This window comes from Pituophis catenifer, unplaced genomic scaffold (genome assembly GCF_029215685.1).
Source record: "Pituophis catenifer annectens isolate HBS135680 unplaced genomic scaffold, rPitCat1.0.hap2 SCAF_1, whole genome shotgun sequence".
Taxonomy (NCBI): domain Eukaryota; kingdom Metazoa; phylum Chordata; class Lepidosauria; order Squamata; family Colubridae; genus Pituophis; species Pituophis catenifer.
Genome location: NW_027256881.1, coordinates 64,680,502 through 64,703,519, shown reverse-complemented (window position 1 = coordinate 64,703,519; position 23,018 = coordinate 64,680,502). Strand labels below are relative to the sequence as shown.

The window sequence follows — 23,018 nt, the reverse complement described above, 5'->3', positions numbered from 1 at the left end:
TTCATATTTATGACTGTTGCAGGGTCCTGGAGTCACGTGATCCCCTTTTGCAACCTTCTGACAAGCAAAGTCAATGGGGAAGCCAGATTCACTTAACAGCCTTATTATTAACTTAATAACCGTAATGATTCACTTAACAGTTGGGGCAAGAAAAAACTCATAAACTGGGGTAAAACTCACTCAACAACTGTCTTGCTCAGCAACAGAAATTTGAAGCTCAATTATGGTCATAAGTTGAGGACTACCTTACACAGTTGGTATTTTTCTTCATTCGGTAACTAGAATTGTCAAATATCCATACATGGCTTTGTGCAAGATAGTTATATTTTGATAGTTATATTTGTAGGGCAACAGTGTGACTTCATTCATTGGGATGTACTGATACTAATCCTATATATGAAACAGCATAATGGGAATCAGCATATCACTATATTGTAGAAGAAAAAACTGATTACTGCTTGCAATTGCAACTACTTTTATTGATACTTTTTAAAGCAAATAATCATATAGACTAGGTTGCATGGAAAGCAATTTCTGTTCTAATAAATTTCATATCCAAAAATAGTAAGTTTTGTGTCTTTTCCTATTCTGTTCTTCCTTTTAATTTTCCTTCAGATAATCAACTATCCAATAGTTAAATGTTTTTGTGGATTTACTGTATCAAAGTAAAATATTTGACCCACCTCCCTAAAACAAAATCAGTTTGCAATTCTGATCAGCTAATCATTATTTTCTATCCACTTTGAAAAACATAGTATGTTTATCACATCTCGAATTGCAAATTTATTTGAAATCAAATTTCAAATTTATTTGAAATCAACATTTCAATTTCATTCCGAAATTGGGAGTTGAATATTATGACCATATAGATAGTACTGAAGAGATATATACACAAGAAACAGGCAAACATTCTATCTCATTTTTACACTTGGATCAGGTGAGGCACTGTAAATACTAAAATATTATTTAGAATCAACATTGGACTTCTACAAAGACCAGGAGACTGAAGATCTTATCAGGAGCACAAATAGGAAACGGTTGCCTTGTGAAGCAGAAATCAAACTGTTCATTCTTGCTAGAATGCCAGTTGATGGTACATTAGTCCAGTTAATATTACTGTAATATTTTTATTTAACATACATTTGTATCTAAGTTCAATGCAAGATCATTCCCCCTCCCCAACCTAAATTCTGTTGTTCATAGTGTGTGTAATATTTCCACTGGTTGAGACAGATGGGCTAGTTTCTGTGTAATCTTAAAATAGATTATTGCGTGGTTTTATTTATTTATTAAATTTATTTGTTGCATATATTGCGATTCAAGGCAACTAAGTGGTTTACAACAAGTGAGCAACTTACAACAAGTTTTATTTATTCACTCCGGCACTGTCCGTTGAAGCTTGTCTGGAAATCTAGTTACTGTAGTACTTTGTCTTTTCACTGTTTTCAAACAGAATTTAAACTCTTGTTTAGAACCAGCTATCCTGAGTCCTAGTTTTTCTATAATTTCTAAAGACATTAATATAAACTTCTTTGATGCTCTTGTGGCTCTCGCATCTACCCAATAGAGTCTTATTCCTAAGCATTTTACGTGTCTTTGCTGCTGTCTTTTAGATATCAAAGCAAATAATGTTGACAACTTTATTGTTGCTTGATTTGTTTGATACGTTTTAATCATTTATGAATCATTCTGAAATTATTTGAGAGGTGCTACATATTTTGCATGTATTTTTAGTTTTAATTATCTCATTTTAAAGCTGATTTTTCTGTTTTTAAATATTTATTTTAAGTATATATTTTATTGACAGTTGTGCACCATCTAGAGTGTACAACTCTGAGTTGGGTGACCATATAAATTTGATAAATAAATGCGTAATGTTAAGTGAAGAGTGACTCTAACTTTCTAAGATATATTCAGAAATATTTTAATTGCTTGCTTTGTTGTTGATAACCTTTATAAAGTAATCTAGATTAGTGACATTATAAAGTAATCTAGATTAGTGACATTAATGTCATTAGGTAAAGAAAAGTCCATCATATGTATATTACCTTCTTCCATTGAATGTTTGATTATAGGTAGTCCTCATTTTATTATTGCTCTGTTTAGCGACCAGAAAAAAATAACTTTATGACTGGTCCTTGAACTTGCAACATCCCATGATTGAGATTTGGTGCTCCACAGCTGGTGGTTGTTTATGACTGTTGCAGCATATCACATCACGTGATCACTATTTGCATGCTCTACACTGGCTTCTGACAAGCAGTCAATGGAGAAATCGCAAGTCAAAGCTATGTGATGTCTTGCTTAGTAATGGAGTTGGTGGTCCCAATTGTTATTGTTAAGCGAAGACAACCTGTACTGTGTTTCATTCTAAATTTATATTGCTTGAATACTACAAAAATAGTTGTATCCTACCTGGTATAAACTGCTTCTATAAATAGTCTAAGAAGTTTAAAAAAAAGCAATAAGAATTGTTAAGTTTTGGACATTTTTAGTATACATAGTGTAGCCCAGTGTTTAGATATGTTGGCTGTGCTTGCAGGAAATGATAATAGCTTTAGTTCTAAAATTCTCCAACAAAGCAACCTACTCAATAAAGTTTACAAAATACCAGTGCAAACAGAAAGCAACATTATTACAATAAATCATGAGGTGGTCTGTCCACAATGATGATGTGTTTACCCACTTATGGGTAATGGCTATAAATAAGTACATTAAATTATGTGTTTTTATATTATTCATTATGTATTGTGAGATTTAACCCTATGTTATTGCTCAGAGTTATTTTGTGAAATCAGCCTTATAAATCAACTAAATTAATAGATAGTAACAATTTAAAAAGTAAGTACATGTGCAATTAGTTGATTTGAATGTTTTTGTAGTAACAAATTTGTTCTTTTTCTTTGTAGAAAATGGAACTGTTCCAAAAAAGAAGGATCCACTGTCTCACAGTAGTAATTCACTTCCTCGTTCAAAATCTATGGCAAAGACTGGATCTGGAGGATTTTCTGGGCACCAAAGAACACCTAGTTATACTGGAGTTTCTAATGTTTCTGCACCTAGAGTTCCTTCAGCTGCAACTCAGAAGGTAGGGCACTAGCTTCTATGCACGGTATATTGCATATTTGTCAATTGCAAGTAGAAAAGTTGCAATTGAAATAGAAAAGGAAATAGAAAAGTTGCAATTCAAAATAAAGGAATTGTATTTCATAAATAGCATGTTTTGCATGCAACAAAATCTAAGTTATTTATATTACTAAGAAAGGCTGGTAGAGACTAGAATAGACCATAGAAACTAATGGAGCAAAAATGTGATTTACTATAAGGGAATTGTATAAATTTGTAATCCCAAACTCATTTTAGAGGGGGAAAAACTACTTAATGTTATTTTACTGTTAATTTTGATTAAGGTTTTTATTTTATTTATTTATTTATCAAATTTCTATACCGTCCTACTCCCAGAGGTTGTGATTGTATCTAGTGTCATTCTTGTTATCTGTAGAAGGTATCTGATACAAAGTGGAAAAATGCTTTTCAATGATTTGACAGAAAATAACGAAGGGAATAGTGAATTCAGTATTCAAGTAGTCCTCAATGTACGACCACAATTGAGCCCAACATTTCTGTTAAGTGAGACATTTGTTAAGTGAGTTTTGCTTCATTTTAGTATCTTTCTTGCCACAGTTTTTAAGTGAATCACTGCAGTTGATAAGTTAGTAACCAGGTTGTTAAGTGAATCTGGTTTCCCCATTGACTTTGCTTGTTGGAAAGTTGCAAAAGGGGATCACCTGATCCCGGGACACTGCAGCCATCATAAATATGAGCCAGTTGCCAAGCATCTGAATTTTGACCACATAGCCATGGGGATGCTGTTACGGTCATAAGTGTGACAAATGCTCATAAATCACTTTTTTCAGAGCTATTGTAACTTTGAACCATCACTAAATGAACTGTTGTAAGTCGAGAACTACCTGTATAGCATTCTTTCCCATTTTGTTGGTGGGAGGCTTCTATCATTGGAAATATCTGGATTCTGCCCATATTTTACAAGTTGGTAACTGGGTTGCAAAACTGCTCTAATTATAAGGTTGAGAAATGATTTCACATATCATATGGGTACTTGGATGCCTGGAAAATATTGGCATGAAAAACTTTATGAAAAAGAGGAAACAAAATGATCAAAAAGTTAGAACACTTTTTTCTGTTGTCATTTTTAAAATTAACAAAAAGTCTGTATTGTTTGCATACACACAGAGATTTTTATTCTCAGTATAGTAGAACTATTAAGGATGGCTAAGAATTCAAGTATTCCAATTTAGTTTACTGGTAATTTTTAAACCATAGATTTAGAAAGCAGATATGGTGATATTGAGCTTATTTTCTTCTGGGTTTATTATTTTCAGAGTAGAAAAAACATAGTTTAGAATATCACTGCCCTCAACTCAAAGTGATAATACAGAGTTCTTGTACAGATTTTACCTTTGCTTTTTATCAGCATGAATTGTTAGGCATTGGAAGGATTATTACATTGTCTCTTATTTATTAAAAAAATAGTTGTTTAAAAGCAATTAAAACTTTGATAAATAATATGGGATATACAGTACCATATTTTTGGGACTATAAGTCGTTCTGGACTATAAGACACACCTAGCTTTTGGGGAGGAAAACAAGAAAAAAAATGACCTCTGCCTCCCAGCAATTTGCCTCCTTGCAGCAAAGAGCAAACAGCCTGGTCAGCTTCAGCACAGCCTGATTCAGCACAAGCAGCTGATTGGCGGTTAGACCAGCCTCCCAGAATACCAACGATCAGCTGTTCCAGGCTGCTGGGATCACCGCCTATCGCCGCCTCTGTGCGTCCCATTTTTGGCCCATTCCAGGTGGTGGGGATCAGAAAACAGGATGCGTGGAGGCCATAAAAGGGGTGCACAGAGGCGGTGATGGGCGGCGCCAATCCCCACAGCCTGGAACAGCTGATTGTCAGTATTCCAGGTGGCCGATCCAACCGCCAATCAGCTGCTCATGCTAAATCAGGCTGTGCTGAAGATGACCAGGCTGTTTGCTCTTTGCTGCAAGGAGGCAAATTGCTGGGAGGTAGAGGCCAGAGGATGGGGGCCGGAGGGTGGGTGAGGCTTTGGCAACATTCGCTCTGTAAGACACACAGACATCTCCACCCACTTTTTTGGGGGGGAGGGGAGTGTGTCTTATAATCCGAAAAATATGGTAAGTTATTTTTGTTTAGAGGTACAGAATTCTGCTTATCTAGAGAATAATTATGTATTTTAGCACAACAGTTCCTTTTCTTTCCACATGGTATTATATATTTGTGCTCTGTTTTTCCTTTCCTTCACTAAATTTATAAAAGTATGTTATGGAGAAAATATATATGGTTGCTAAGAATTGACAATACCTTGATGTCAATGTTATTTTTTGCAATATTTAATTAACTGTTTTTTTTTTTATTTTTAAAAATAAAGTTAACTTGTGCCTTGTCAAAGATTTGTTTAACCGATTTAGTTAGATGCTGAATGGAAATTTCCTTCCTAGATTACTGAAGCTGATATCTAATTCTTTTTTGTAATAATATTGAAATATATTTGAAATAATTGCTTTCTTAGGCTACTCCAAAAAATAATAGAACTACCAAGCCTTCTACTCCTTCAACTGCTGTACGAAAAAAGAAAGACACAAAGATTTTCAAAAATGTGGATAGTAACCTTGCTAATCTTATTCTCAATGAAATTGTAGACAGGTAAGTGCCAGTAGTATTTTGTGGGTGGTGGGATGGGAATGCTTTTTAGTAAATATCAAGTGTAATTATTTTCAGGGCAAGTAATGTTTATATTATTTTTTCTCTAGCTGTTTAAGATTTTGATAGGAAGAAATGAAAATATTTTTAAAAATATAAAATGTAATATACATGAGAATTTCTTGACTAAGGTTTTGGGTGTGTTTTTTTTTTTAAAGAAAATCAGTTGAGACAAAGAGTGTGAAATACTCAGCTGCACTCTGGAAGAATGAGATGCCTATTGTTGCACTAATTACTATTCTGTATTTGTTAGTGGGCCATCTGTCAATTTTGATGATATTGCTGGGCAGGAGTTGGCTAAACAGGCACTGCAAGAAATTGTTATCCTTCCCTCACTTAGACCCGAAGTAAGCAATCTGTTTCCTGGCTTGTTTTATTGCATCTTCTATGTTTTCATTATCTGGTAGATTTTACTTTGATTTTTAAAAAATTAGCATTTTGGATGTATTCAAGTAACATGTATATTTCTTATATTTGCATCTATTATAACTTGTAATTATTACTCACAGTTTTTCTGTATCGAAGTTCAATTGGCGTATTGCATTAGATGCTGGAGTAAAACTGGCACTCTTCTAGTTATTTAAAATATTTAGCTTTTATTGGTCCAATACATTGATTGTATTGCATAGATTAATAAGTAGAAATTAATCACATGTCCAATAATGAGCTAAAATGAATATTATCTACTCTTCCACTATACATTCATGCTGCTAGATCTTCAATGGTAAAGTTTAAACAAAGCATAATTATATTTTCAATTGAAAGTTAATATTAGGTATGCCTTCCTATGAATATCATCCATTTCTAAATGAAATTCTGCTGAGAATCCTCCTTGCCCAGGAACGGAGGGAGAAACAATTTTAACCATCTCTTCATATGCAGCACCTACCACTCACTCTTCCATGTTCTCCAGATGGTCTCTCTATTTTTAGAACCAGATTTTTGTGTTCTAGGAATCTACAGTAGAGTGGAAGTACTGTCAAATTTGCTCTTCCATTCTGCCAGCGAACATGCTGAGCTGGATCAGAAACCTAATGAAAGTGAAAATTGCCCTTCTGTTTAGTATGCTGGCAGGCAAAGTGTATCTGCAAACCAGTATTAAAGATAAAATAGGTCTACAGATGCTCTTTGACCTATGACTGTAATGGAGCCTGCCCATTATTGTTGCAAGCAGTGATGGTCATTAAGTAAGATGGCCACACTTAATGACCCCTAGTCCTCCTATCTCTGCTGCAGTTTGAGGAAACAATGGGCACATTTTTGAACACAACTTTCAGGAAATAGTTTTGATTTGGCTCTTAAAATTTTGCAGGTAAATATTTGATTTAGAGTCCCTACATATAAATATTTGATCAAGTCACCTGGGTTTCCAATCTTTCAGTAGACTTTGGCACCAGAGTTCAGATTTTGCATTTGTAGCATCAATTGACAATTGAAATAATATTACTATTGATAACTACAGGTAGTTAAGTGCAATCAGTCCAGGTTCAATTCTCTGGCAATTGAATGAACAAATGCTTGCCATCACAATCCATTTCTAATAAATAGAAGGTAGGAAAATTGAACTTAAATTATCAGAAAACATATTCTTGAATATTTAAAAATGAATTGGTAATTTAATCTTTATTGTGTTCTGAAATTCATATATTTAATATTTACCTATGAGGCACAATTCTTGTGTTTCATTGTTTGTTAAAAAAAACTGCTTGTATCCATTTGGTGTGAATTTTTGAGATGTTGTGAATTTTGCTGATGGGTGGCTACTGCTCTTATTAATGTTTGGTCTGTTGTGAAAAGTATCACAACAAAGGTCTAAAGGCCCCCATTGTGTTTCATTTATATACTATTGTATATCACATTTTTATGTCTATTGTAGCTAATTTTCTCTTCAGGCTATGTTTAAAGATGTTGCAAGAAAGAAAAACAAACTTATTGTTAATGCTATAATAAAAGACATATCTTTATATAATCATTCCAACTAATATACTCTCTATGTTACATGTTCATTTTCTTAAGATAAACACTAAAGGCAATTAGCAAAATAAATCCACAGTATATGTATTAGCCAGAACAGACAACTGGAGGCAGTTTTGCTGTCTCTTCTTTCTTCTGTCAGATGGATCACACCTGGCTATTAAAGTACACTTTGTGAAGAAAACATAGAACTGCAATCCTGGATAATAGGCTATAATAGCATTAGTTGATTGAAAAATGAATATCAATTTATAATAATAAAAAATAAATTAATTCCATTCTAGAAAATGTATTGTTTCTATAGCACTTATAGCTTGGTAAATTCCAAATAATATATCTTAAATTTAGTAATTTAAGCATTAGTTTCACAATTTTATTTTGTATTATTTGATTTTTTTAGTGGTCTTTTTTGACCTATTTTTCCTAGACTCTTATCCTGACCTAGTATCAAGTACAAAAAAATAGAGTTCGATGACAAAATATTCAGTGATCAGGATGATCAGTGTTTTTCATATCTACTGCAAAACACATTAACAATGTTTTCTGTCAGGTATAAAATTACTAGTTTATAGGCTGAAGAGTTCTGATTATACCATGAACCAAAATGTAATTCAGTCAATCTTGTAGTTGTTTACAGGACTTAGGGCTCCTGCACGAGGATTGTTGTTGTTTGGCCCACCAGGAAATGGGAAGACGATGCTGGTAAGAGAGCTGCTTTCTTCTATCACATGGGCAGGCAATCTCCTCTTTTGTTCCCCCAGGACCTCTTCTAAATCTGATTATATTTGCTAAAAATTGGCAGTGTGTTTTTCTGTCATTTTAAGACAGGAGACAAACATGTGAGATTTAAAAGAGGCTTAAGATAATTTCTTTCTTTCAAAATCCACAAAATTTCGTCCCTTAATCCAGAAAAATAAATGCCATTTGTACTCCCAGCTCATTCATTTCAGTTGTTCTGCCCTTCCCTTTAGCCAGAAAATACTGTCTATTTGTGCTTTGGCATATTACTTATGGAACAGAGTTTGAACATTATATTTTAATTAATTCAATTTATATTTAATTAATTCAATTTATATGCTGCCCCTCTCTGAAGACTCAAGGCGGCTTTTTATATGTGTACCCAAGAAATATTCTTTCCTATCATTTTGAGATAACAGAGTAGTTTCATGCTGGGTCTTGGGTACTCCATTTAGAAGAATGGTCAGAATTTCACAGTATCTTACAAGGAAAAGTAAAATCTGAAATATATAAGCAAACATTTTAAAGTATAACATATGTTGCTAAAGTGCTGATAGATTGAAATTTCCTTTAACATATATAGTTATTTACTGGGCACATATGTGTCCAATTCAGCAGAACTCTTAATAATAAGGATAATTACATTGCTGAAAGATGTTACATGCTTGGTATTATGTTGCAGCTTTAAACCAATATTTTTTTTAAATATAGGCCAAAGCAGTGGCTGCAGAATCAAATTCAACCTTCTTTAACATAAGTGCTGCAAGTCTGACATCAAAATATGTGAGTAGTAATATTATATTCTGGCTGTGGTTAACAAATAATCTTAAGAAGTTTTCAAAAAAATAATAAATGGAGCCGTATTTTCACCAGATTCCAGTACATTGGAAATAATATTTATCTGTTTCTAAACTATTCTAATTTTGCATCTACATCCGTATCTAATTTTATTCCACTGGAATACATAAAACTTCAAAGCTGTAATATAAAAGATCTTAGAAAGACATATCTGCATTAATTGGCAGCAACAGATTTTTATATGTGTTATGTTAACATTTCAGTTTAGTGTTTCTTTCAAGACAGAAGCAAAAAAGCTCCTCCAATACATTATGATTGTATGATTCTATATTTTCCTTTGTTATTAGCTTGGAGTAATAAGTATATATTAATTTTGTAAAAACCCATTTCCTTTTAAACCCTTTTCCATTCCACATTCTTTGGGATAGCCTGCTTGGGGGGGGGAAGCTTTTTATGTGTGCCTGGCTTGTAGAGGGAGGTAGAGATGAAAACTTTGATGAACTTTTAAAAATTAATTTAATTATAGTATAGTAAATATTGTAACACAGATTTAATGTCACACAGTCATAGAATAGATCAAGTTAGTCGTGTTTTAGTATCCACTGATAATATGCCAGTTGTGAAGCATACGATTCAATCAATTTGAAGTAGGTACCTTCTTTGTTTTTTTCCCTTAGGTTGGTGAAGGAGAGAAACTAGTCCGTGCACTTTTTGCAGTAGCTAGAGAACTTCAGCCTTCTATCATTTTTATTGGTAAAATTTCATGTATCTGACTAGTTAAAATTTTGATTTAAATTTAAAGCATAAACCTTCTAAAAATAGTCTTTTAATTGAGAATAACATATTATTCATTATCCATTTTATTAGATTGAGTTGTATTGCCGAAATAATATGTTCTTAAACCACAGTTTTAAATTTATTTTATACCAGTTATAACAAGTACTGATAATCCCTACTAGAGAACAGGAATTTTTTCTTTTTTTAAAAAAAGCAAAATTTTTCCCAATCAATGACCTTGACAGGTACTTGTTAACTTTCTTAACCAATGTATGGAAATAGATTCCCATTACCTTCTCTTTTTTTCTAAACTTCTTGGTCTAGCCTCCTATCCTAAGATTTCCTGTTGGGTCTCCTAGTCAGGTACTAACTAGATCTGATTGCTTAGATTTTTAAGATAGCCATATTTGGCTAAGTGCTTTGCAGATAGTATATTAATAACCTGGACCAGAAATTTTAATTGTCATTCCTAAAAATGTTGACAACTTACTTAAGAGCTCTTAAGAAATATATGCTATTTAGAATATAGAGTGTTGCATTATATAAACAATTTTACACTGTATTAAAGTATATATTTAATATTGATTGTATAATTTCTGCTATGTATTCAAAATGGACAGTAATTAATATATATGCATATATACATATATATTAATTACTATATATGCATGGGTGTCGGTATATATAGGTCTTTGGTTATTCGGGTTTTCTCCTGTGTAAAATTGGAAGTGTCTTGGCGACATTTCGACGAAGTCTCATTACTTTATTTCAGTAATGCAACTGAAAAGGTGAAACTAATATATGAGATAGACTCATTACATGCAAAGCGAGATAGTTCAAGCCTTGATTTGTCATAATTTTGATGATTATGGCTTACAGCTCATGAAAACCCCAAATTCACAATCTCAGAAAATTAGAATATTACATGAAATCAATAAAACAAGGATTGTATATAGAACAATATCGGACCTCTGAAAAGTATAAGCATGCATATGTACTTAGTACTTGGTTTGGGCCCCTTTTGCATCAATTACTGCCTCAATGCGGCATGGCATGGATGCTATCAGCCTGTGGCACTGCTGAGGTGTTATGGAAGGCCAGGATGCTTCAATAGCGGCCTTCAGCTCTTCTGCATTGTTCGGTCTCATGTCTCTCATCTTTCTCTTGGCAATGCCTCATAGATTCTCTATGGGGTTCAGGTCAGGCGAGTTTGCTGGCCAATCAAGCACAGTAATCCCATGGTCATTGAACCAGGTTTTGGTACTTTTGGCAGTGTGGGCAGGTGCCAAGTCCTGCTGGAAAATGAAGTCAGCATCCCCATAAAGCTTGTCTGCGGAAGAAAGCATGAAGTGCTCCAAAATCTCCTGGTAGACGGCTGCATTGACCCTGGACTTAATGAAACACAGTGGACCAACACCAGCAGATGACATGGCTCCCCAAATCAACACAGACTGTGGAAACTTCACACTGGACTTCAAGCATCTTGCAGTGTGTGCCTCTCCATTCTTCCTCCAGACTCTGGGTCCTTGTTTTCCAAATGAGATGCAAAAGTTGCTCTCATCAGAAAAGAGGACTTTGGACCACTGAGCAACAGACCAGTTCTTTTTATCTTTAGCCCAGGTAAGACGCTTCTGACGTTGTTTGTTGTTCAGGAGCGGCTTGACAAGAGGAATATGACATTTGGAGCCGATGTCCAGGATCCGTCTGTGTGTGGTGGCTCTTGATGCACTGACTCCAGCCTCAGTCCACTCCTTGTGAAAGTCCCCAACACTTTTGAATGGCCTTTTCCTGACAATCCTCTCCAGGCTGCGTCATCCCTGCTGCTTGTGGACCTTTTTCTTCCACACTTTTCCCTTCCACATAACTTTCTATTAATGTGCTTTGATACAGCACTTTGGCAACATCCAACTTCTTTTGCAATTACCTTTTGAGGCTTTCCCTCCTTATGGAGGGTGTCAGTGATGGTTTTCTGCACAACTGTCAGGTCAGCAGACTTTCCTATGATTGTGATTCCTACTGAACCAGACTGAGAGACCATTTAAAGGCTCAGGAACCCTTTGCAGCTGTTATGGCTTAATTAGCTGATTAGAGTGGGACACTTTGAGCCTAGAATATTGAACCTTTTCACAATATTCCAATTTTCTGAGATTGTGAATTTGGGGGTTTCATGAGCTGTAAGCCATAATCATCCAAATTATGACAAATCAAGGCTTGAACTATCTCGCTTTGCATGTAATGAGTCTATCTCATATATTAGTTTCACCTTTTAAGTTGCATTACTGAAATAAATGAACTTTTGCACAATATTCTAATTTTTCGAGTTTCACCTGTATATAGCATGTATACATATGTGTGTAATGTATGGGTAAGGGTAGATATTTCCTTTTTTTGAGCAGGCAACAGAATTTCATTTTTAATGTATGACAGTGTGCTCACAGTAAAAAATGACAATAAAGATTATTTTATCTTTACGTTTCAGATGAAGTGGATAGTTTATTATGTGAAAGAAGAGAAGGTGAACATGATGCTAGCCGACGTTTAAAAACAGAATTCTTAATAGAGTTTGATGGCGTAAGTATTAAGCATTGAACAGTATTACAGTGCTGGGTGTTAGTGGCAGTTATATAGCATTTTTTAACTCTAAAGATTAAACTTTCTATTATTGATTTTTTTAAAAAACAAAACAGTAGAGATTTTTCTAGTAAAAGATGAACTGTTACTGTTCTTTGCCACCCCACCCCCCTTTTACTAAGCTTCAAATATTTTTCAGTGTGCTTGCTGCTAGGTTCAAGACCACCAAACCCAATGAAATTATTTACGTGTTTATAATGTACTATACAGTGAAATACAGTATTATACATGAGAGCAAAGTGATGTGTTTTGCCAAGTGTCAGGGCAGTGATCAGGCGCCCAGGAAATTGGTTCTTTTGGATCTAGAAACAATATATACACCAGTGAATAAAATGACTTTAAGCTTTATTGTTACCTCAAGTCAAAAGCATACAATAACAAGCATAATAATACCCCAATCTTTTACAAGTTGCCAGGAGCTCCTTAATAACAACAGCAAAAATACCACAAGGGTGGCCAGTTTCCTCAGTACCCAATGCTAGGTTCAATGCAGAGGCTCACAACAAATAACATTCCTGTCAACAGTCCGACTGCATTAAACAGCAAAGGAATCTCCTGGGACATTTTTTCTCCAAGGGTATAACTTTACCGAAAAGCCATATAGGAACAGAAGTAGAAAAGCCAGTTCTCATGTTTTCACGCGCAAATATTATAGGAAAACTTTTCTTTTCCCTCCCTGGACCTCCCATTGTCCACCAAGAAGTTGCACTTGCAATCCCAGTTGGGGTTTGAGTCTGTCTCATGCTTCCAGACAGCACACTTACATTCCCTCCCACTTCCCGTTACTGTTATCTAGTTGCGAGCAGGGTTGCTTAGCGAGTCAACCATGACAAACCCCAGGTTTTTATCAAGACCTAGCATCATGACTGTTATTTGTCAGGAGACTGCAAGACCTCCCCTTGACTTGGTGGTTTATGACTCTCAGTGTATGAAAAGCTTTGAGGCTACCTGAAGATTCCCGTCGCCCTTTCTCCTTTCTTCAGTAAACAAGAAATAAAAACTTCTAGACTTTTCCTAATAATAAGGATATAATTATATGTCATTAAACTCCTCAAAATAATAATGGTTTCTGCATTGCCACTAATATGGTATTGTGCAAACAGTTTGTTCCCAGTTACAAGAATATATATTTTATTATAGTGTGATGTTTTCTTTTCTGATTGTATCTGAATTTGCTTTCTGGGGAAAAAAGGTACAGTCTTCAGGAGAAGATCGCATTTTAGTAATGGGAGCAACTAACAGGCCACAGGAGCTTGATGATGCTGTACTCAGGTATTTTAACTCATGCATAATTAATTAGGAATATATAATATAAATTTAGCTTTTATGCTATTCTTGAACACTAATTTGATACGCCATGAGGAAAGAGTATATTTATTTTGGTAAAAAATAAAAAAAATGGACAATAAGTATTTTCCTCGATGATATATTTACTGGAAATATTATTGGAATGAATTGTTGGAAATATTTTGTAACTATATTTTTGATACAAATCAACAATTTATCTTCATTTTGTTACTGAAGACAGGTTGAATACATTAAAAATGAAATATAAATTTCTATTCACTGAAAATGGAGAGATCTTTCTGGTCAAATGCCATTGTGTTTCAAAACATCTCTCAGTTCAGGAAAATTTAGTTTTCCTATATATTTTGGAATATTTATTGCTTTTTCAAGGATACTGTAGAAACGTACTGGTTGCCAAGTGCCAAATGCAATCATGTGATATGGGGGGAGCGGGGGGGGCACCAGCTGTTGGAACTTCAAATCCAGGTCAGAAGTAAGATTTTTGGGAGAGTCTGTTGTAACTTTGGATGGTTGCTAAGCAACTGGTCATACTACCTGTATGTATTGAAAGTTATTCTGGTATCTATTTTTGCATTGTTTCTGTTTTTATGGCACACTTGAAAAAGCAACACATTTTCTAAAATGCATTGGGCCTGAATTTAAATTTTATTAATGACACTTGTGATTCCTTCTTCCTTCCATTGTTCATGTCACCTCTTCTTTCACTGTTAAATTCTAATCAATAAAGTCACTGAGGTATATATTTTAAATAGTTTAGTAAGATGTCATTTTTATACAATTATTAATTTATTTAAAAATAAATAATAAAAATAATTAAGTTAGCAAATTAAATTGGCACATTCATACAGAATTGGAACTTAGACCTACAAAATAAATGCCTACAAAATAAGTAAAATTAAGTGAAAAGTGCAGCTGCTTTGATGTTGAATTGAGATTTTTCAATTTCTATTTGTTTCCTGTTTTTTTTATTTCCCTTTTCTTTCTTTGCCTGTATTTTCTCAAGCCCAGTGTATCTTTCTTCCTCATAATCTCTTCTACAATTCCCACTTCTCAAAGCCAGCTGGGCTGATTAGAAAGTGTGATCTTGAAATTCTAATATTAACTGCTAGCAATAAACATAGGGCCAATTTTAAATTTTAGAGTTAAAAAAATCATTTTTGCTAACTACAATCCTGGTTTGAAAACTTTATTATATTTTCAATATTTTTTATTATATCTGGAATCTTAAGTAGCTCTTTTTATACTTTCTTCTATACTTTCTATTTCTTTTTCAGACGATTCACCAAAAGAGTATATGTATCATTGCCCAATGAAGAGGTATGTAGATTATGGCGATATTTTAAAGAAAGAATGTCTCCTATTCAATTCTTGGATGCAAATTAATAATACAAAAATTGGTTTGTTCATGTTTAATTATAAGATGGATTCTTCTACCACAAGGTCTAGGATTTCTGTAGTGATATTCTTTTCCTTTTCTTTTCCTTCTTTTTAATTATTTCCTTTGTCAATTATCCCCTTTGCTCATTTCCATACTCTAAATTTTCTTTAACTTTTTGATTATTTTCCTATGAAGTAGTGACAATTTGAACCTAGATTATAATTACCATTAACATCAGAATTAACCTAAATGTGGATGGAAGTTTAATTGTCACTATATCAGTTATGAGTATGCCTTATTTGTAAAAGGATTACATGAAGAGAATTCATCTTTCTGCTTCAAGTTTACTTATTTTTCATTTATCTGGAAATCTAAGCTTTCACTTTTATGTGAAAGAAAACTGGTATTATAGATTGAATAGAAGAATGCTGAACTCTTGCAGTTTGCTGTGTTTCTGTTAAGCCATTAGCATTTTGCTAATATTTGTATAATAGCAAGACATAGAAGCATAAAGATATTTTTAAAATATAGCTTCACTTCTACCCCATATGATTTCAAACTTAATCCTCTGTGTTGCCTTTGCAAAGTGAAAATCATTCTGCGCAATTTTCAGATGTATAGTGCCTTTGCTTGATTATTTAAACAAAGGTGAGATTGCAAATAGAGAATGTTATATTTTGCAGACTCGACTGCTTTTACTAAAAAATCTCTTGAGCAAACAAGGAAATCCATTAACCCAAAAGGAATTGGCACAGTTAGCTAGGTGAGTAAATTCTAACCTACTATTAAACCTAGGTGGATTGTGCCTAGTGCCTAGTGATATTTGCAGCTGTTGCTCATAAGAAGAAATGCTAAATATAATGGCTCTGAGTAATGGCATAGTCACGTTTCTCTTCCTCACTGTTTATAAAGAAAAGATATCAGCACTTCATCTCTCATCAAATATAGTATGCTGACATCTTAAATGATAAGACTACAATTTAATATCATTAATATTAGAACATTAAATATTGAAAAGTCTTTCTGAACTATGGACCTAATTATTTTATCCAAAATTTACGAATTCTAGTTTACTCATTTGTATTGTACTGCTTTATAATAAAGAATGTAACTTTGTTAGTTTTCTGTAGAGAATATAAATTTTTGAAATTGTGTTCTCTTCTAAAGAATGACGGATGGATATTCAGGTAGCGACTTAACAGCATTGGCAAAAGATGCAGCGTTGGGCCCTATACGAGGTAAGCACGATTTTAACTTTGAATTAAATGCATCTGTAAGGTGCCTCTAAAAAGTGCTCAGATATGCGTCTTTGGTTAAGCTAAGATCCAAAGAAATAGTTTAATTTGCTCAAGTCCTTGCTATAGCTGGTAGCATTTTAAAATAATTTCAATAATTAGAATTAACTAGCTAACATTGGTTGTACTGGTACTTTGTAAATTAGATACATGTATACATATATACATAGGTGTACACACACACACAGTGTTCATTAGGAATGTAGTTTAGCACCGAGACAGTATATAACAGAATTTGCCACTAATCCAATAAGGACAAGATAACAGTAAAACATAATCAAACTAAACATTGAAACCTAATGAAAAAAAGAGTAAAGGTTTCCCCTTTCCAGTCATGTTCAACTCTAGGGATGATGCTTATCTCTGTTTCTTAGTCAAGGGAACCAGCATTGTGCGAAGACATTTTCCATGGTCATATGGCTAGCCTGTCTATACACCAAGACACACAGAAGACTGTTACCTTCCCACCATAGTGGTGAGAAGTGGTACCTATTTATCTATTCATATTTCCATCTTTTCGAATTTCTAGTTGGGTAGGAGCTGGGGCAATTAATGTGACAGTAAGGTAAAAGAAATAATAAAGTGAAGTCTAAAAAGCTACAGTAACTAAATGATAAAAAGATTGAGTATAAAAAGACAAGGTATAAGCTTAAACAAATTTAGTGTATCAGATTGTTAAATCTAAAATAGTTGAAATATTTTCTTTTTGTTTTATAATAGATAATATTAGCAAATATCTATTATCAACAGATAATAGACATAATAGATAATTATCTATTAATTATCTATTAACAACAATCCTCTTTGGAGTCTATAGCAGAATTTGAAAATAAAGATTTAACTTTTTTTCTTTTTATGGGTTCTTTTAAAATGGTAGCGAGAATGGAAAGTTTTGGGAAGTAAGTTCCTTCTTCAACTTGTAAAAGCTCCCCAAATCTTTGAAAGCCTAATACAGATAGTCCTCAATTTACAACCATTTGTTTAGTGACCATTTGAAGTTACAATGGCACTGAAAAAAGTGACTTGTGACCAATTCTCACAACTGTTGCAGCATTCCCATGGTCATATGACCATGATCTGCTTAGAGCCTTATCTACAAGATGAAGAAACATGAACTTAAACATCTGGTTTAAATCAGCTTTACTGCCAGAATTCAGAGTTGTCATGCTTCAGATATTTAAGCTTTCTGATAGGATATATTGATTTGAAAATTAATTATGTTTCTTTTAATTTACAGAATTAAAACCTGAGCAGGTGAAGAACATGTCTGCTAGTGAGGTATGTGCTTTGCTAACTTCAACAATTCAATCATTTTTACTATTTTGTATTTTTATTGTTTTCAGAGCACAACTGAAAATTCAAAATGAAATGAATTATTTGGATACTCTTTTGAGAGTAGAACACCTGCATTTAATTTACAAGAGTACTAAGTTGTCAAGTTGGTCTGTATAATATAAAAAAAACCCAATACTACTAAAAAGCAACTAAATACCCCTAAATATGTCATAGAAATAATTCCTCTAAGTAGATAATTACTAACCATAATTTTATATTTGAGAACACAAATGCAACTAAAAAATAGGCAACACTTCAGAAAAAAGGCTAGATGTATAGACACTTATACAGCACTGTAGTGTAAAAAATACTATTCAATGAGTACAACATAGATTTTTCTATTCCATCCTGCAACCTTTAGTATGCTCTGGAAAGTTCTGTTTCCCCAGCTCAATGTTGAAACTTCTCCCTTTCCTATTATGGCACCATGTTAGTAGATTCTTTGTCCTCTAAATTTCCAGAGACATGACAAATGCACAGACTAAGAGTGAAATAGGGAGCAGAGAGATCAGAGTATGTTGTTGCCTTAAGCACTTTGTATTTTAAGTCATTTTAGCAGGCTAGAAATGGGGGGGGGGGAATGATCTGAAATGATTTGCTGAAATTGATTCACATACTTTAGTGCCATCTAGTGGAATCAACATAGTAATACTTATCCAAGTTGAATTATTTTTGGTCTGCTTCTCAATGCTGATAGTCTCATGTTAATAAAGAAAACTTGTTTTAGAAAACAAGTTTTAAACCCAATAATATGTGATACTGTTTTATCAATTTTATTTTTATTATACAAAATACAAAAAGAAAAGAAAATAGAAAATTAAGGGAGAGAAAGGGAACGGGAAAAAGGGGGTGTGAAATACAAGGGAGAAGACAAAAAGAAAGAAAAGGGAGCATTGACTTCCAACTCTTCCTAGCACAGTACAAGATAAACACACTCCAACCTCAACTTTTTGCTTTTACACATTAATATATAACTAGCCATTTCTATAACACCAAATCTTTCTAATCAACAAAACTTCCTGGGAACATGGCTAACTGAATGCATGCATGGGGAAAGATCTCTGAATAATATGTGATACTCAAGTATGTTTTTTCTTTCCTTTTAGATGAGGAATATTCGGCTGTCAGATTTCAATGAGTCTTTGAAGAAAATAAAATGCAGTCTTAGCCCTCAAACCTTAGAAGCTTACATTCGCTGGAACAAAGCCTTTGGAGACACTACAGTTTGATCAACAACTTTATCAAAGAAGGGGAGATTGTTGTCAGCAAGGGACAGCTGATTCAAACTAATGCTGAATGTTTACAAGACATCAGTAGTATCTGCACTTAAAGGCAAGACTGATTTGTATAGTTGTTGATGAGCTCCCTAAACTTTAATACCAGGATTTATACCCAACAAACCATGAGAGCACAGTAAAATGGGGAAGAGCATTCTACCAATGAATGATAGGAAAAATATACTTTGTGTACTTTTTTTGTATTTTCTAAACGTTGCTCATGATATTTACTTTTATTGTGTTTTTCTTAATCACTAAGCCTTGCTTTCAGTTTCTTGTGTATTGATAATGTGCCAAATTAAAAATAAACCCATATGCATAAGAATATCATTTTGAAAAGTCCACAATACAAAGCATTTACATAGTCTGTTCTTTCTCTTTGTGAAGTCCCACAGTCAATATATTAGTACAACCAATTGGTAAACCAAATGGCTTAAAGTTTTTTTTCCCCTGCAGGAGTTTTCCAGTGCATTTATAAATATCCATAGTAGGATCTTGTTTTTGTATCAGTCAAAGTATGAAATAGTATTAATTTAAATCAACAGAATTTCTCTTCAGTGCTAGTTTTTGTGACCACAATGACCAAAAGCCAGAATGTTCCATTCTGGTGATTTTCTAAGATATGCAAGTGATCATAGCTGTAATTGTTAAATTGGTCTTTTATATCTACCATATGTTTCAGTTTATAGTTACACAACCATTTTTTAAAATTTTTATTAAATTACTTGTAATATAATGGCCTTTTAATATTAAAGGAACAGATGGATTTACTTCTCTGTCTAATATGATTGGTGTTTACAAAATGAATAATTTATTCAATTGTATGTTTGCTATAATAGAAAGGGTATGAAGTAGATAAATGAATAAAGACTAATTCATTTTTTAAAATTTAGTAGTTGTGCAAAAGGATAGAAAAACAGGGACAGAAGAGTAACATTTCTATTAAAATGTTATTGGTTTCTGAAAGCTACTTTTGAAAGCTACTTTTGAACTTGAAGCAGGATTTCATGAACTTTATTTAAATTTTATTTGACAATACATACTATTTGCAAATCAACAATACTAATCTTAAGATAAGGTTTTCACACTTCTAGAGATTTCTTCAGATGCTATCTTATAGAATAAATTATGCCTTATGTGCAAAGGCAAATCTAAAAAATAATACATTGTTCTATTAACAGCTGTTACTAAATCTTTGTATGAGTTATTAAACTATCACAGCTTTACTTAAAATACAATAAAACTATGTTACTTGGCTCTTACAGTTTGATTGAATAGGGCAAGTATTTTACTATCTGAAACTGATTAATTGTGATTTATCTTTGAGAATTTGGAAAGGTTAGATTTCATACTATTGTGGATACCCTTTAATATTCTTCTCCTCCGATTTTATTTGCTTACACGTAAAGTGTGTTTGTGGGTATGTACAGATGCATGTCTCCAACTTCAACAAATATTTGTAAGATGTATCTATTATGGAATAAATTTAAAGCCTCTTTTCCTGTTTTATTTTTGAAATAATTTCAAGACCATATTGATGCATCTGAATACAGAAATACTGCATAGTATTAACACTCTTGCTAAAGGTAAATGATAAAGATGTTTGTTACACAGTAAAAGGACATTTCCAAAAAACTGATGACACTAGCTACTCTGCTATTTCAGCTCTTCATACTGGTACAGTATACAATAAAGTGATTATACAGTCTTATTTAAAGTTGTATTAATTTTAATCCTTGAACAACTTACGGTATACTTGTCTAAAGCTTCCTGATCATGTGACCCTTTATTCTAAAATTGGATAATCTAATCCAAGGACATTGAACATTTTTATTTTTTCCTTGATGTACTAAATGGTTGCCTGAAGTCTCAATTAGAATGGTCATAATTGTCATTTTAAATCTACAAATACATCAGACTTCAAAAACCTAATAATCAAAATTACTGTCTATAGAGATTCTCAATCATCCAGGTCATGGTTGTCCCAAAGGTGCTTTTTTGAAAAGGCAATTGAACTTTTTTTTTTCTTTGAAAATGTTTAACTTCTCATCCAAGGCTTTAAGTAAAGGCTGCAATAATCTGCCTTATTTTAATTTACTTTTAATTTAATTTAATTTCTGAATTATGCTTGCAATCAGAGTCTGATTGATTAAAGCAAAAATTTACTCAGGCAAGTAATATTTTATGCTATTTGAATCAGTATTCTAGGTGATTTAGATATATAAAAACAGAATTAAAACTGCCAAATCAATTGGCTTAATTCCTTTTTAAGCAAGTGTTAGTATTTCAGATGCTTGCTTAAACAGATTCTAGAGATCCTAGTGTATTCTCTGTATTATAGCTTACTTCATAAGAATTCAAATGGTTGAATTTTGAATTCAAATGGTTGAATTTTTAGCTTCATATATATTATATTTGGTAAAGGCAGTGCTACCTTTCTTATTAAGCATTTTTGGGAGGGGGAACATCTGAAATCTCAGTTATGTATAAGTATTTAGCAAATTTTGAAATATGGTGGGACGCTACAGACTGTTTGCTTTTATGCAATAAATGTTGCTTTGAAATAAAGATAACACTTAATACATTTTCATTCAAGCCATAATCGAGCAATGATTGTAATCATGCCTTATTTCAATTCTCTTTAATAGAAATATGTGTGAGAAACATAGTTATTTGCCTCATACCATTTTAATAATACTTCTGTATTTTCTAGAAAATAGTGTACTAGGCTTCTCCAGGTTTTTTTAATGTGCTAGCATTAATGAGAACCTGATGAAGGCTCCAAATTCATTCCAAGATGGATGTAGGATTTATTTGTTCAATGAGTAGCATAAACTGTTACCATGTCTGTTTTCAGTTATCAAGCAACCACCATAATCTACCCCATAGCAGTTGGATTTTTAACTGATGTTCGTTTACTGTATCATCCGGGCTCTTCTGTAACACATCTTGGATGTCCAGTGAACAGACATCCTAGACAATTTAAAATTTTGTTTTCAAAATTCTTCTAAAAAAGGCTTTATGCTATTTACATGGGGAAAAACAGAGGAAAGCACTTCTATCCATACATACAAGTTCCTGAAAGTCCTAACAGGCATCTGTTACCTTTCTGTAAAGAATGTTCTTCTCAATTAGTTATCTCATTTAATAAAAACTTGACATGTAAATAAGTTATTTTAAATCAAAGGTGCTACTAAAATTAGGATTTTTTTATTGAACAGATTTTCAGATATGAAGAGACAACTTTGAACTCATTTTGAGAAAGTTCTCATATTCTAGCTATTGAAATTAGGTATCACAATATGAAATATTATTAGGAAAATGTGTATAAATATGAAAAATGTTCATGTAAAATTAGATTGACAAACTTATTTGTTGCAGTTTGTCTTAATACTCAGTTTTATTCTATGTTGAGTTCCTGCAAATCTCTTGCCTACAGTATTACTTTTTGCTGTTAATATTTCTCATATCATAAGATAATGACTGTTGTGGGATATTTCCATTTGCTATCTCTGAAATAAGACTAGAAATCTAACTATTTAAATTCTAATTTACTGTGTTGAAACAGACAATTTCCTCTGCTGTTATTTTCTAAATAAAAATGTGGAAACAGTAATTTGACTATTCAATATTTTTGAAGTATGTTAAAATGGATTGTGAGATGTTGGTTTCATTCTTTTTTTTAATTACACTCAAAATAT

The 23,018-nt window shown here is 33.0% G+C and overlaps 1 protein-coding gene across 1 annotated transcript in view; it reads left to right on the top strand.

The window, feature by feature from the left end:
- The window catches only part of SPAST (spastin), a 42,833-nt gene extending 19,900 nt beyond the window's left edge, over positions 1 to 22,933 (top strand). Inside the window, exons 5-17 of the mRNA XM_070932525.1 lie at positions 2,910 to 3,088; positions 5,616 to 5,749; positions 6,060 to 6,153; positions 8,408 to 8,482; positions 9,230 to 9,301; positions 9,994 to 10,069; positions 12,573 to 12,664; positions 13,917 to 13,996; positions 15,307 to 15,349; positions 16,094 to 16,173; positions 16,578 to 16,648; positions 17,943 to 17,983; positions 19,147 to 22,933. Of these exons, the coding sequence (XP_070788626.1) occupies positions 2,910 to 3,088; positions 5,616 to 5,749; positions 6,060 to 6,153; positions 8,408 to 8,482; positions 9,230 to 9,301; positions 9,994 to 10,069; positions 12,573 to 12,664; positions 13,917 to 13,996; positions 15,307 to 15,349; positions 16,094 to 16,173; positions 16,578 to 16,648; positions 17,943 to 17,983; positions 19,147 to 19,269 (1,160 nt within the window). The 3' untranslated portion in view covers positions 19,270 to 22,933. The remainder of the gene's footprint in view (positions 1 to 2,909; positions 3,089 to 5,615; positions 5,750 to 6,059; positions 6,154 to 8,407; positions 8,483 to 9,229; positions 9,302 to 9,993; positions 10,070 to 12,572; positions 12,665 to 13,916; positions 13,997 to 15,306; positions 15,350 to 16,093; positions 16,174 to 16,577; positions 16,649 to 17,942; positions 17,984 to 19,146) is intronic.
- The last annotated feature ends 85 nt before the right edge of the window (positions 22,934 to 23,018 follow it).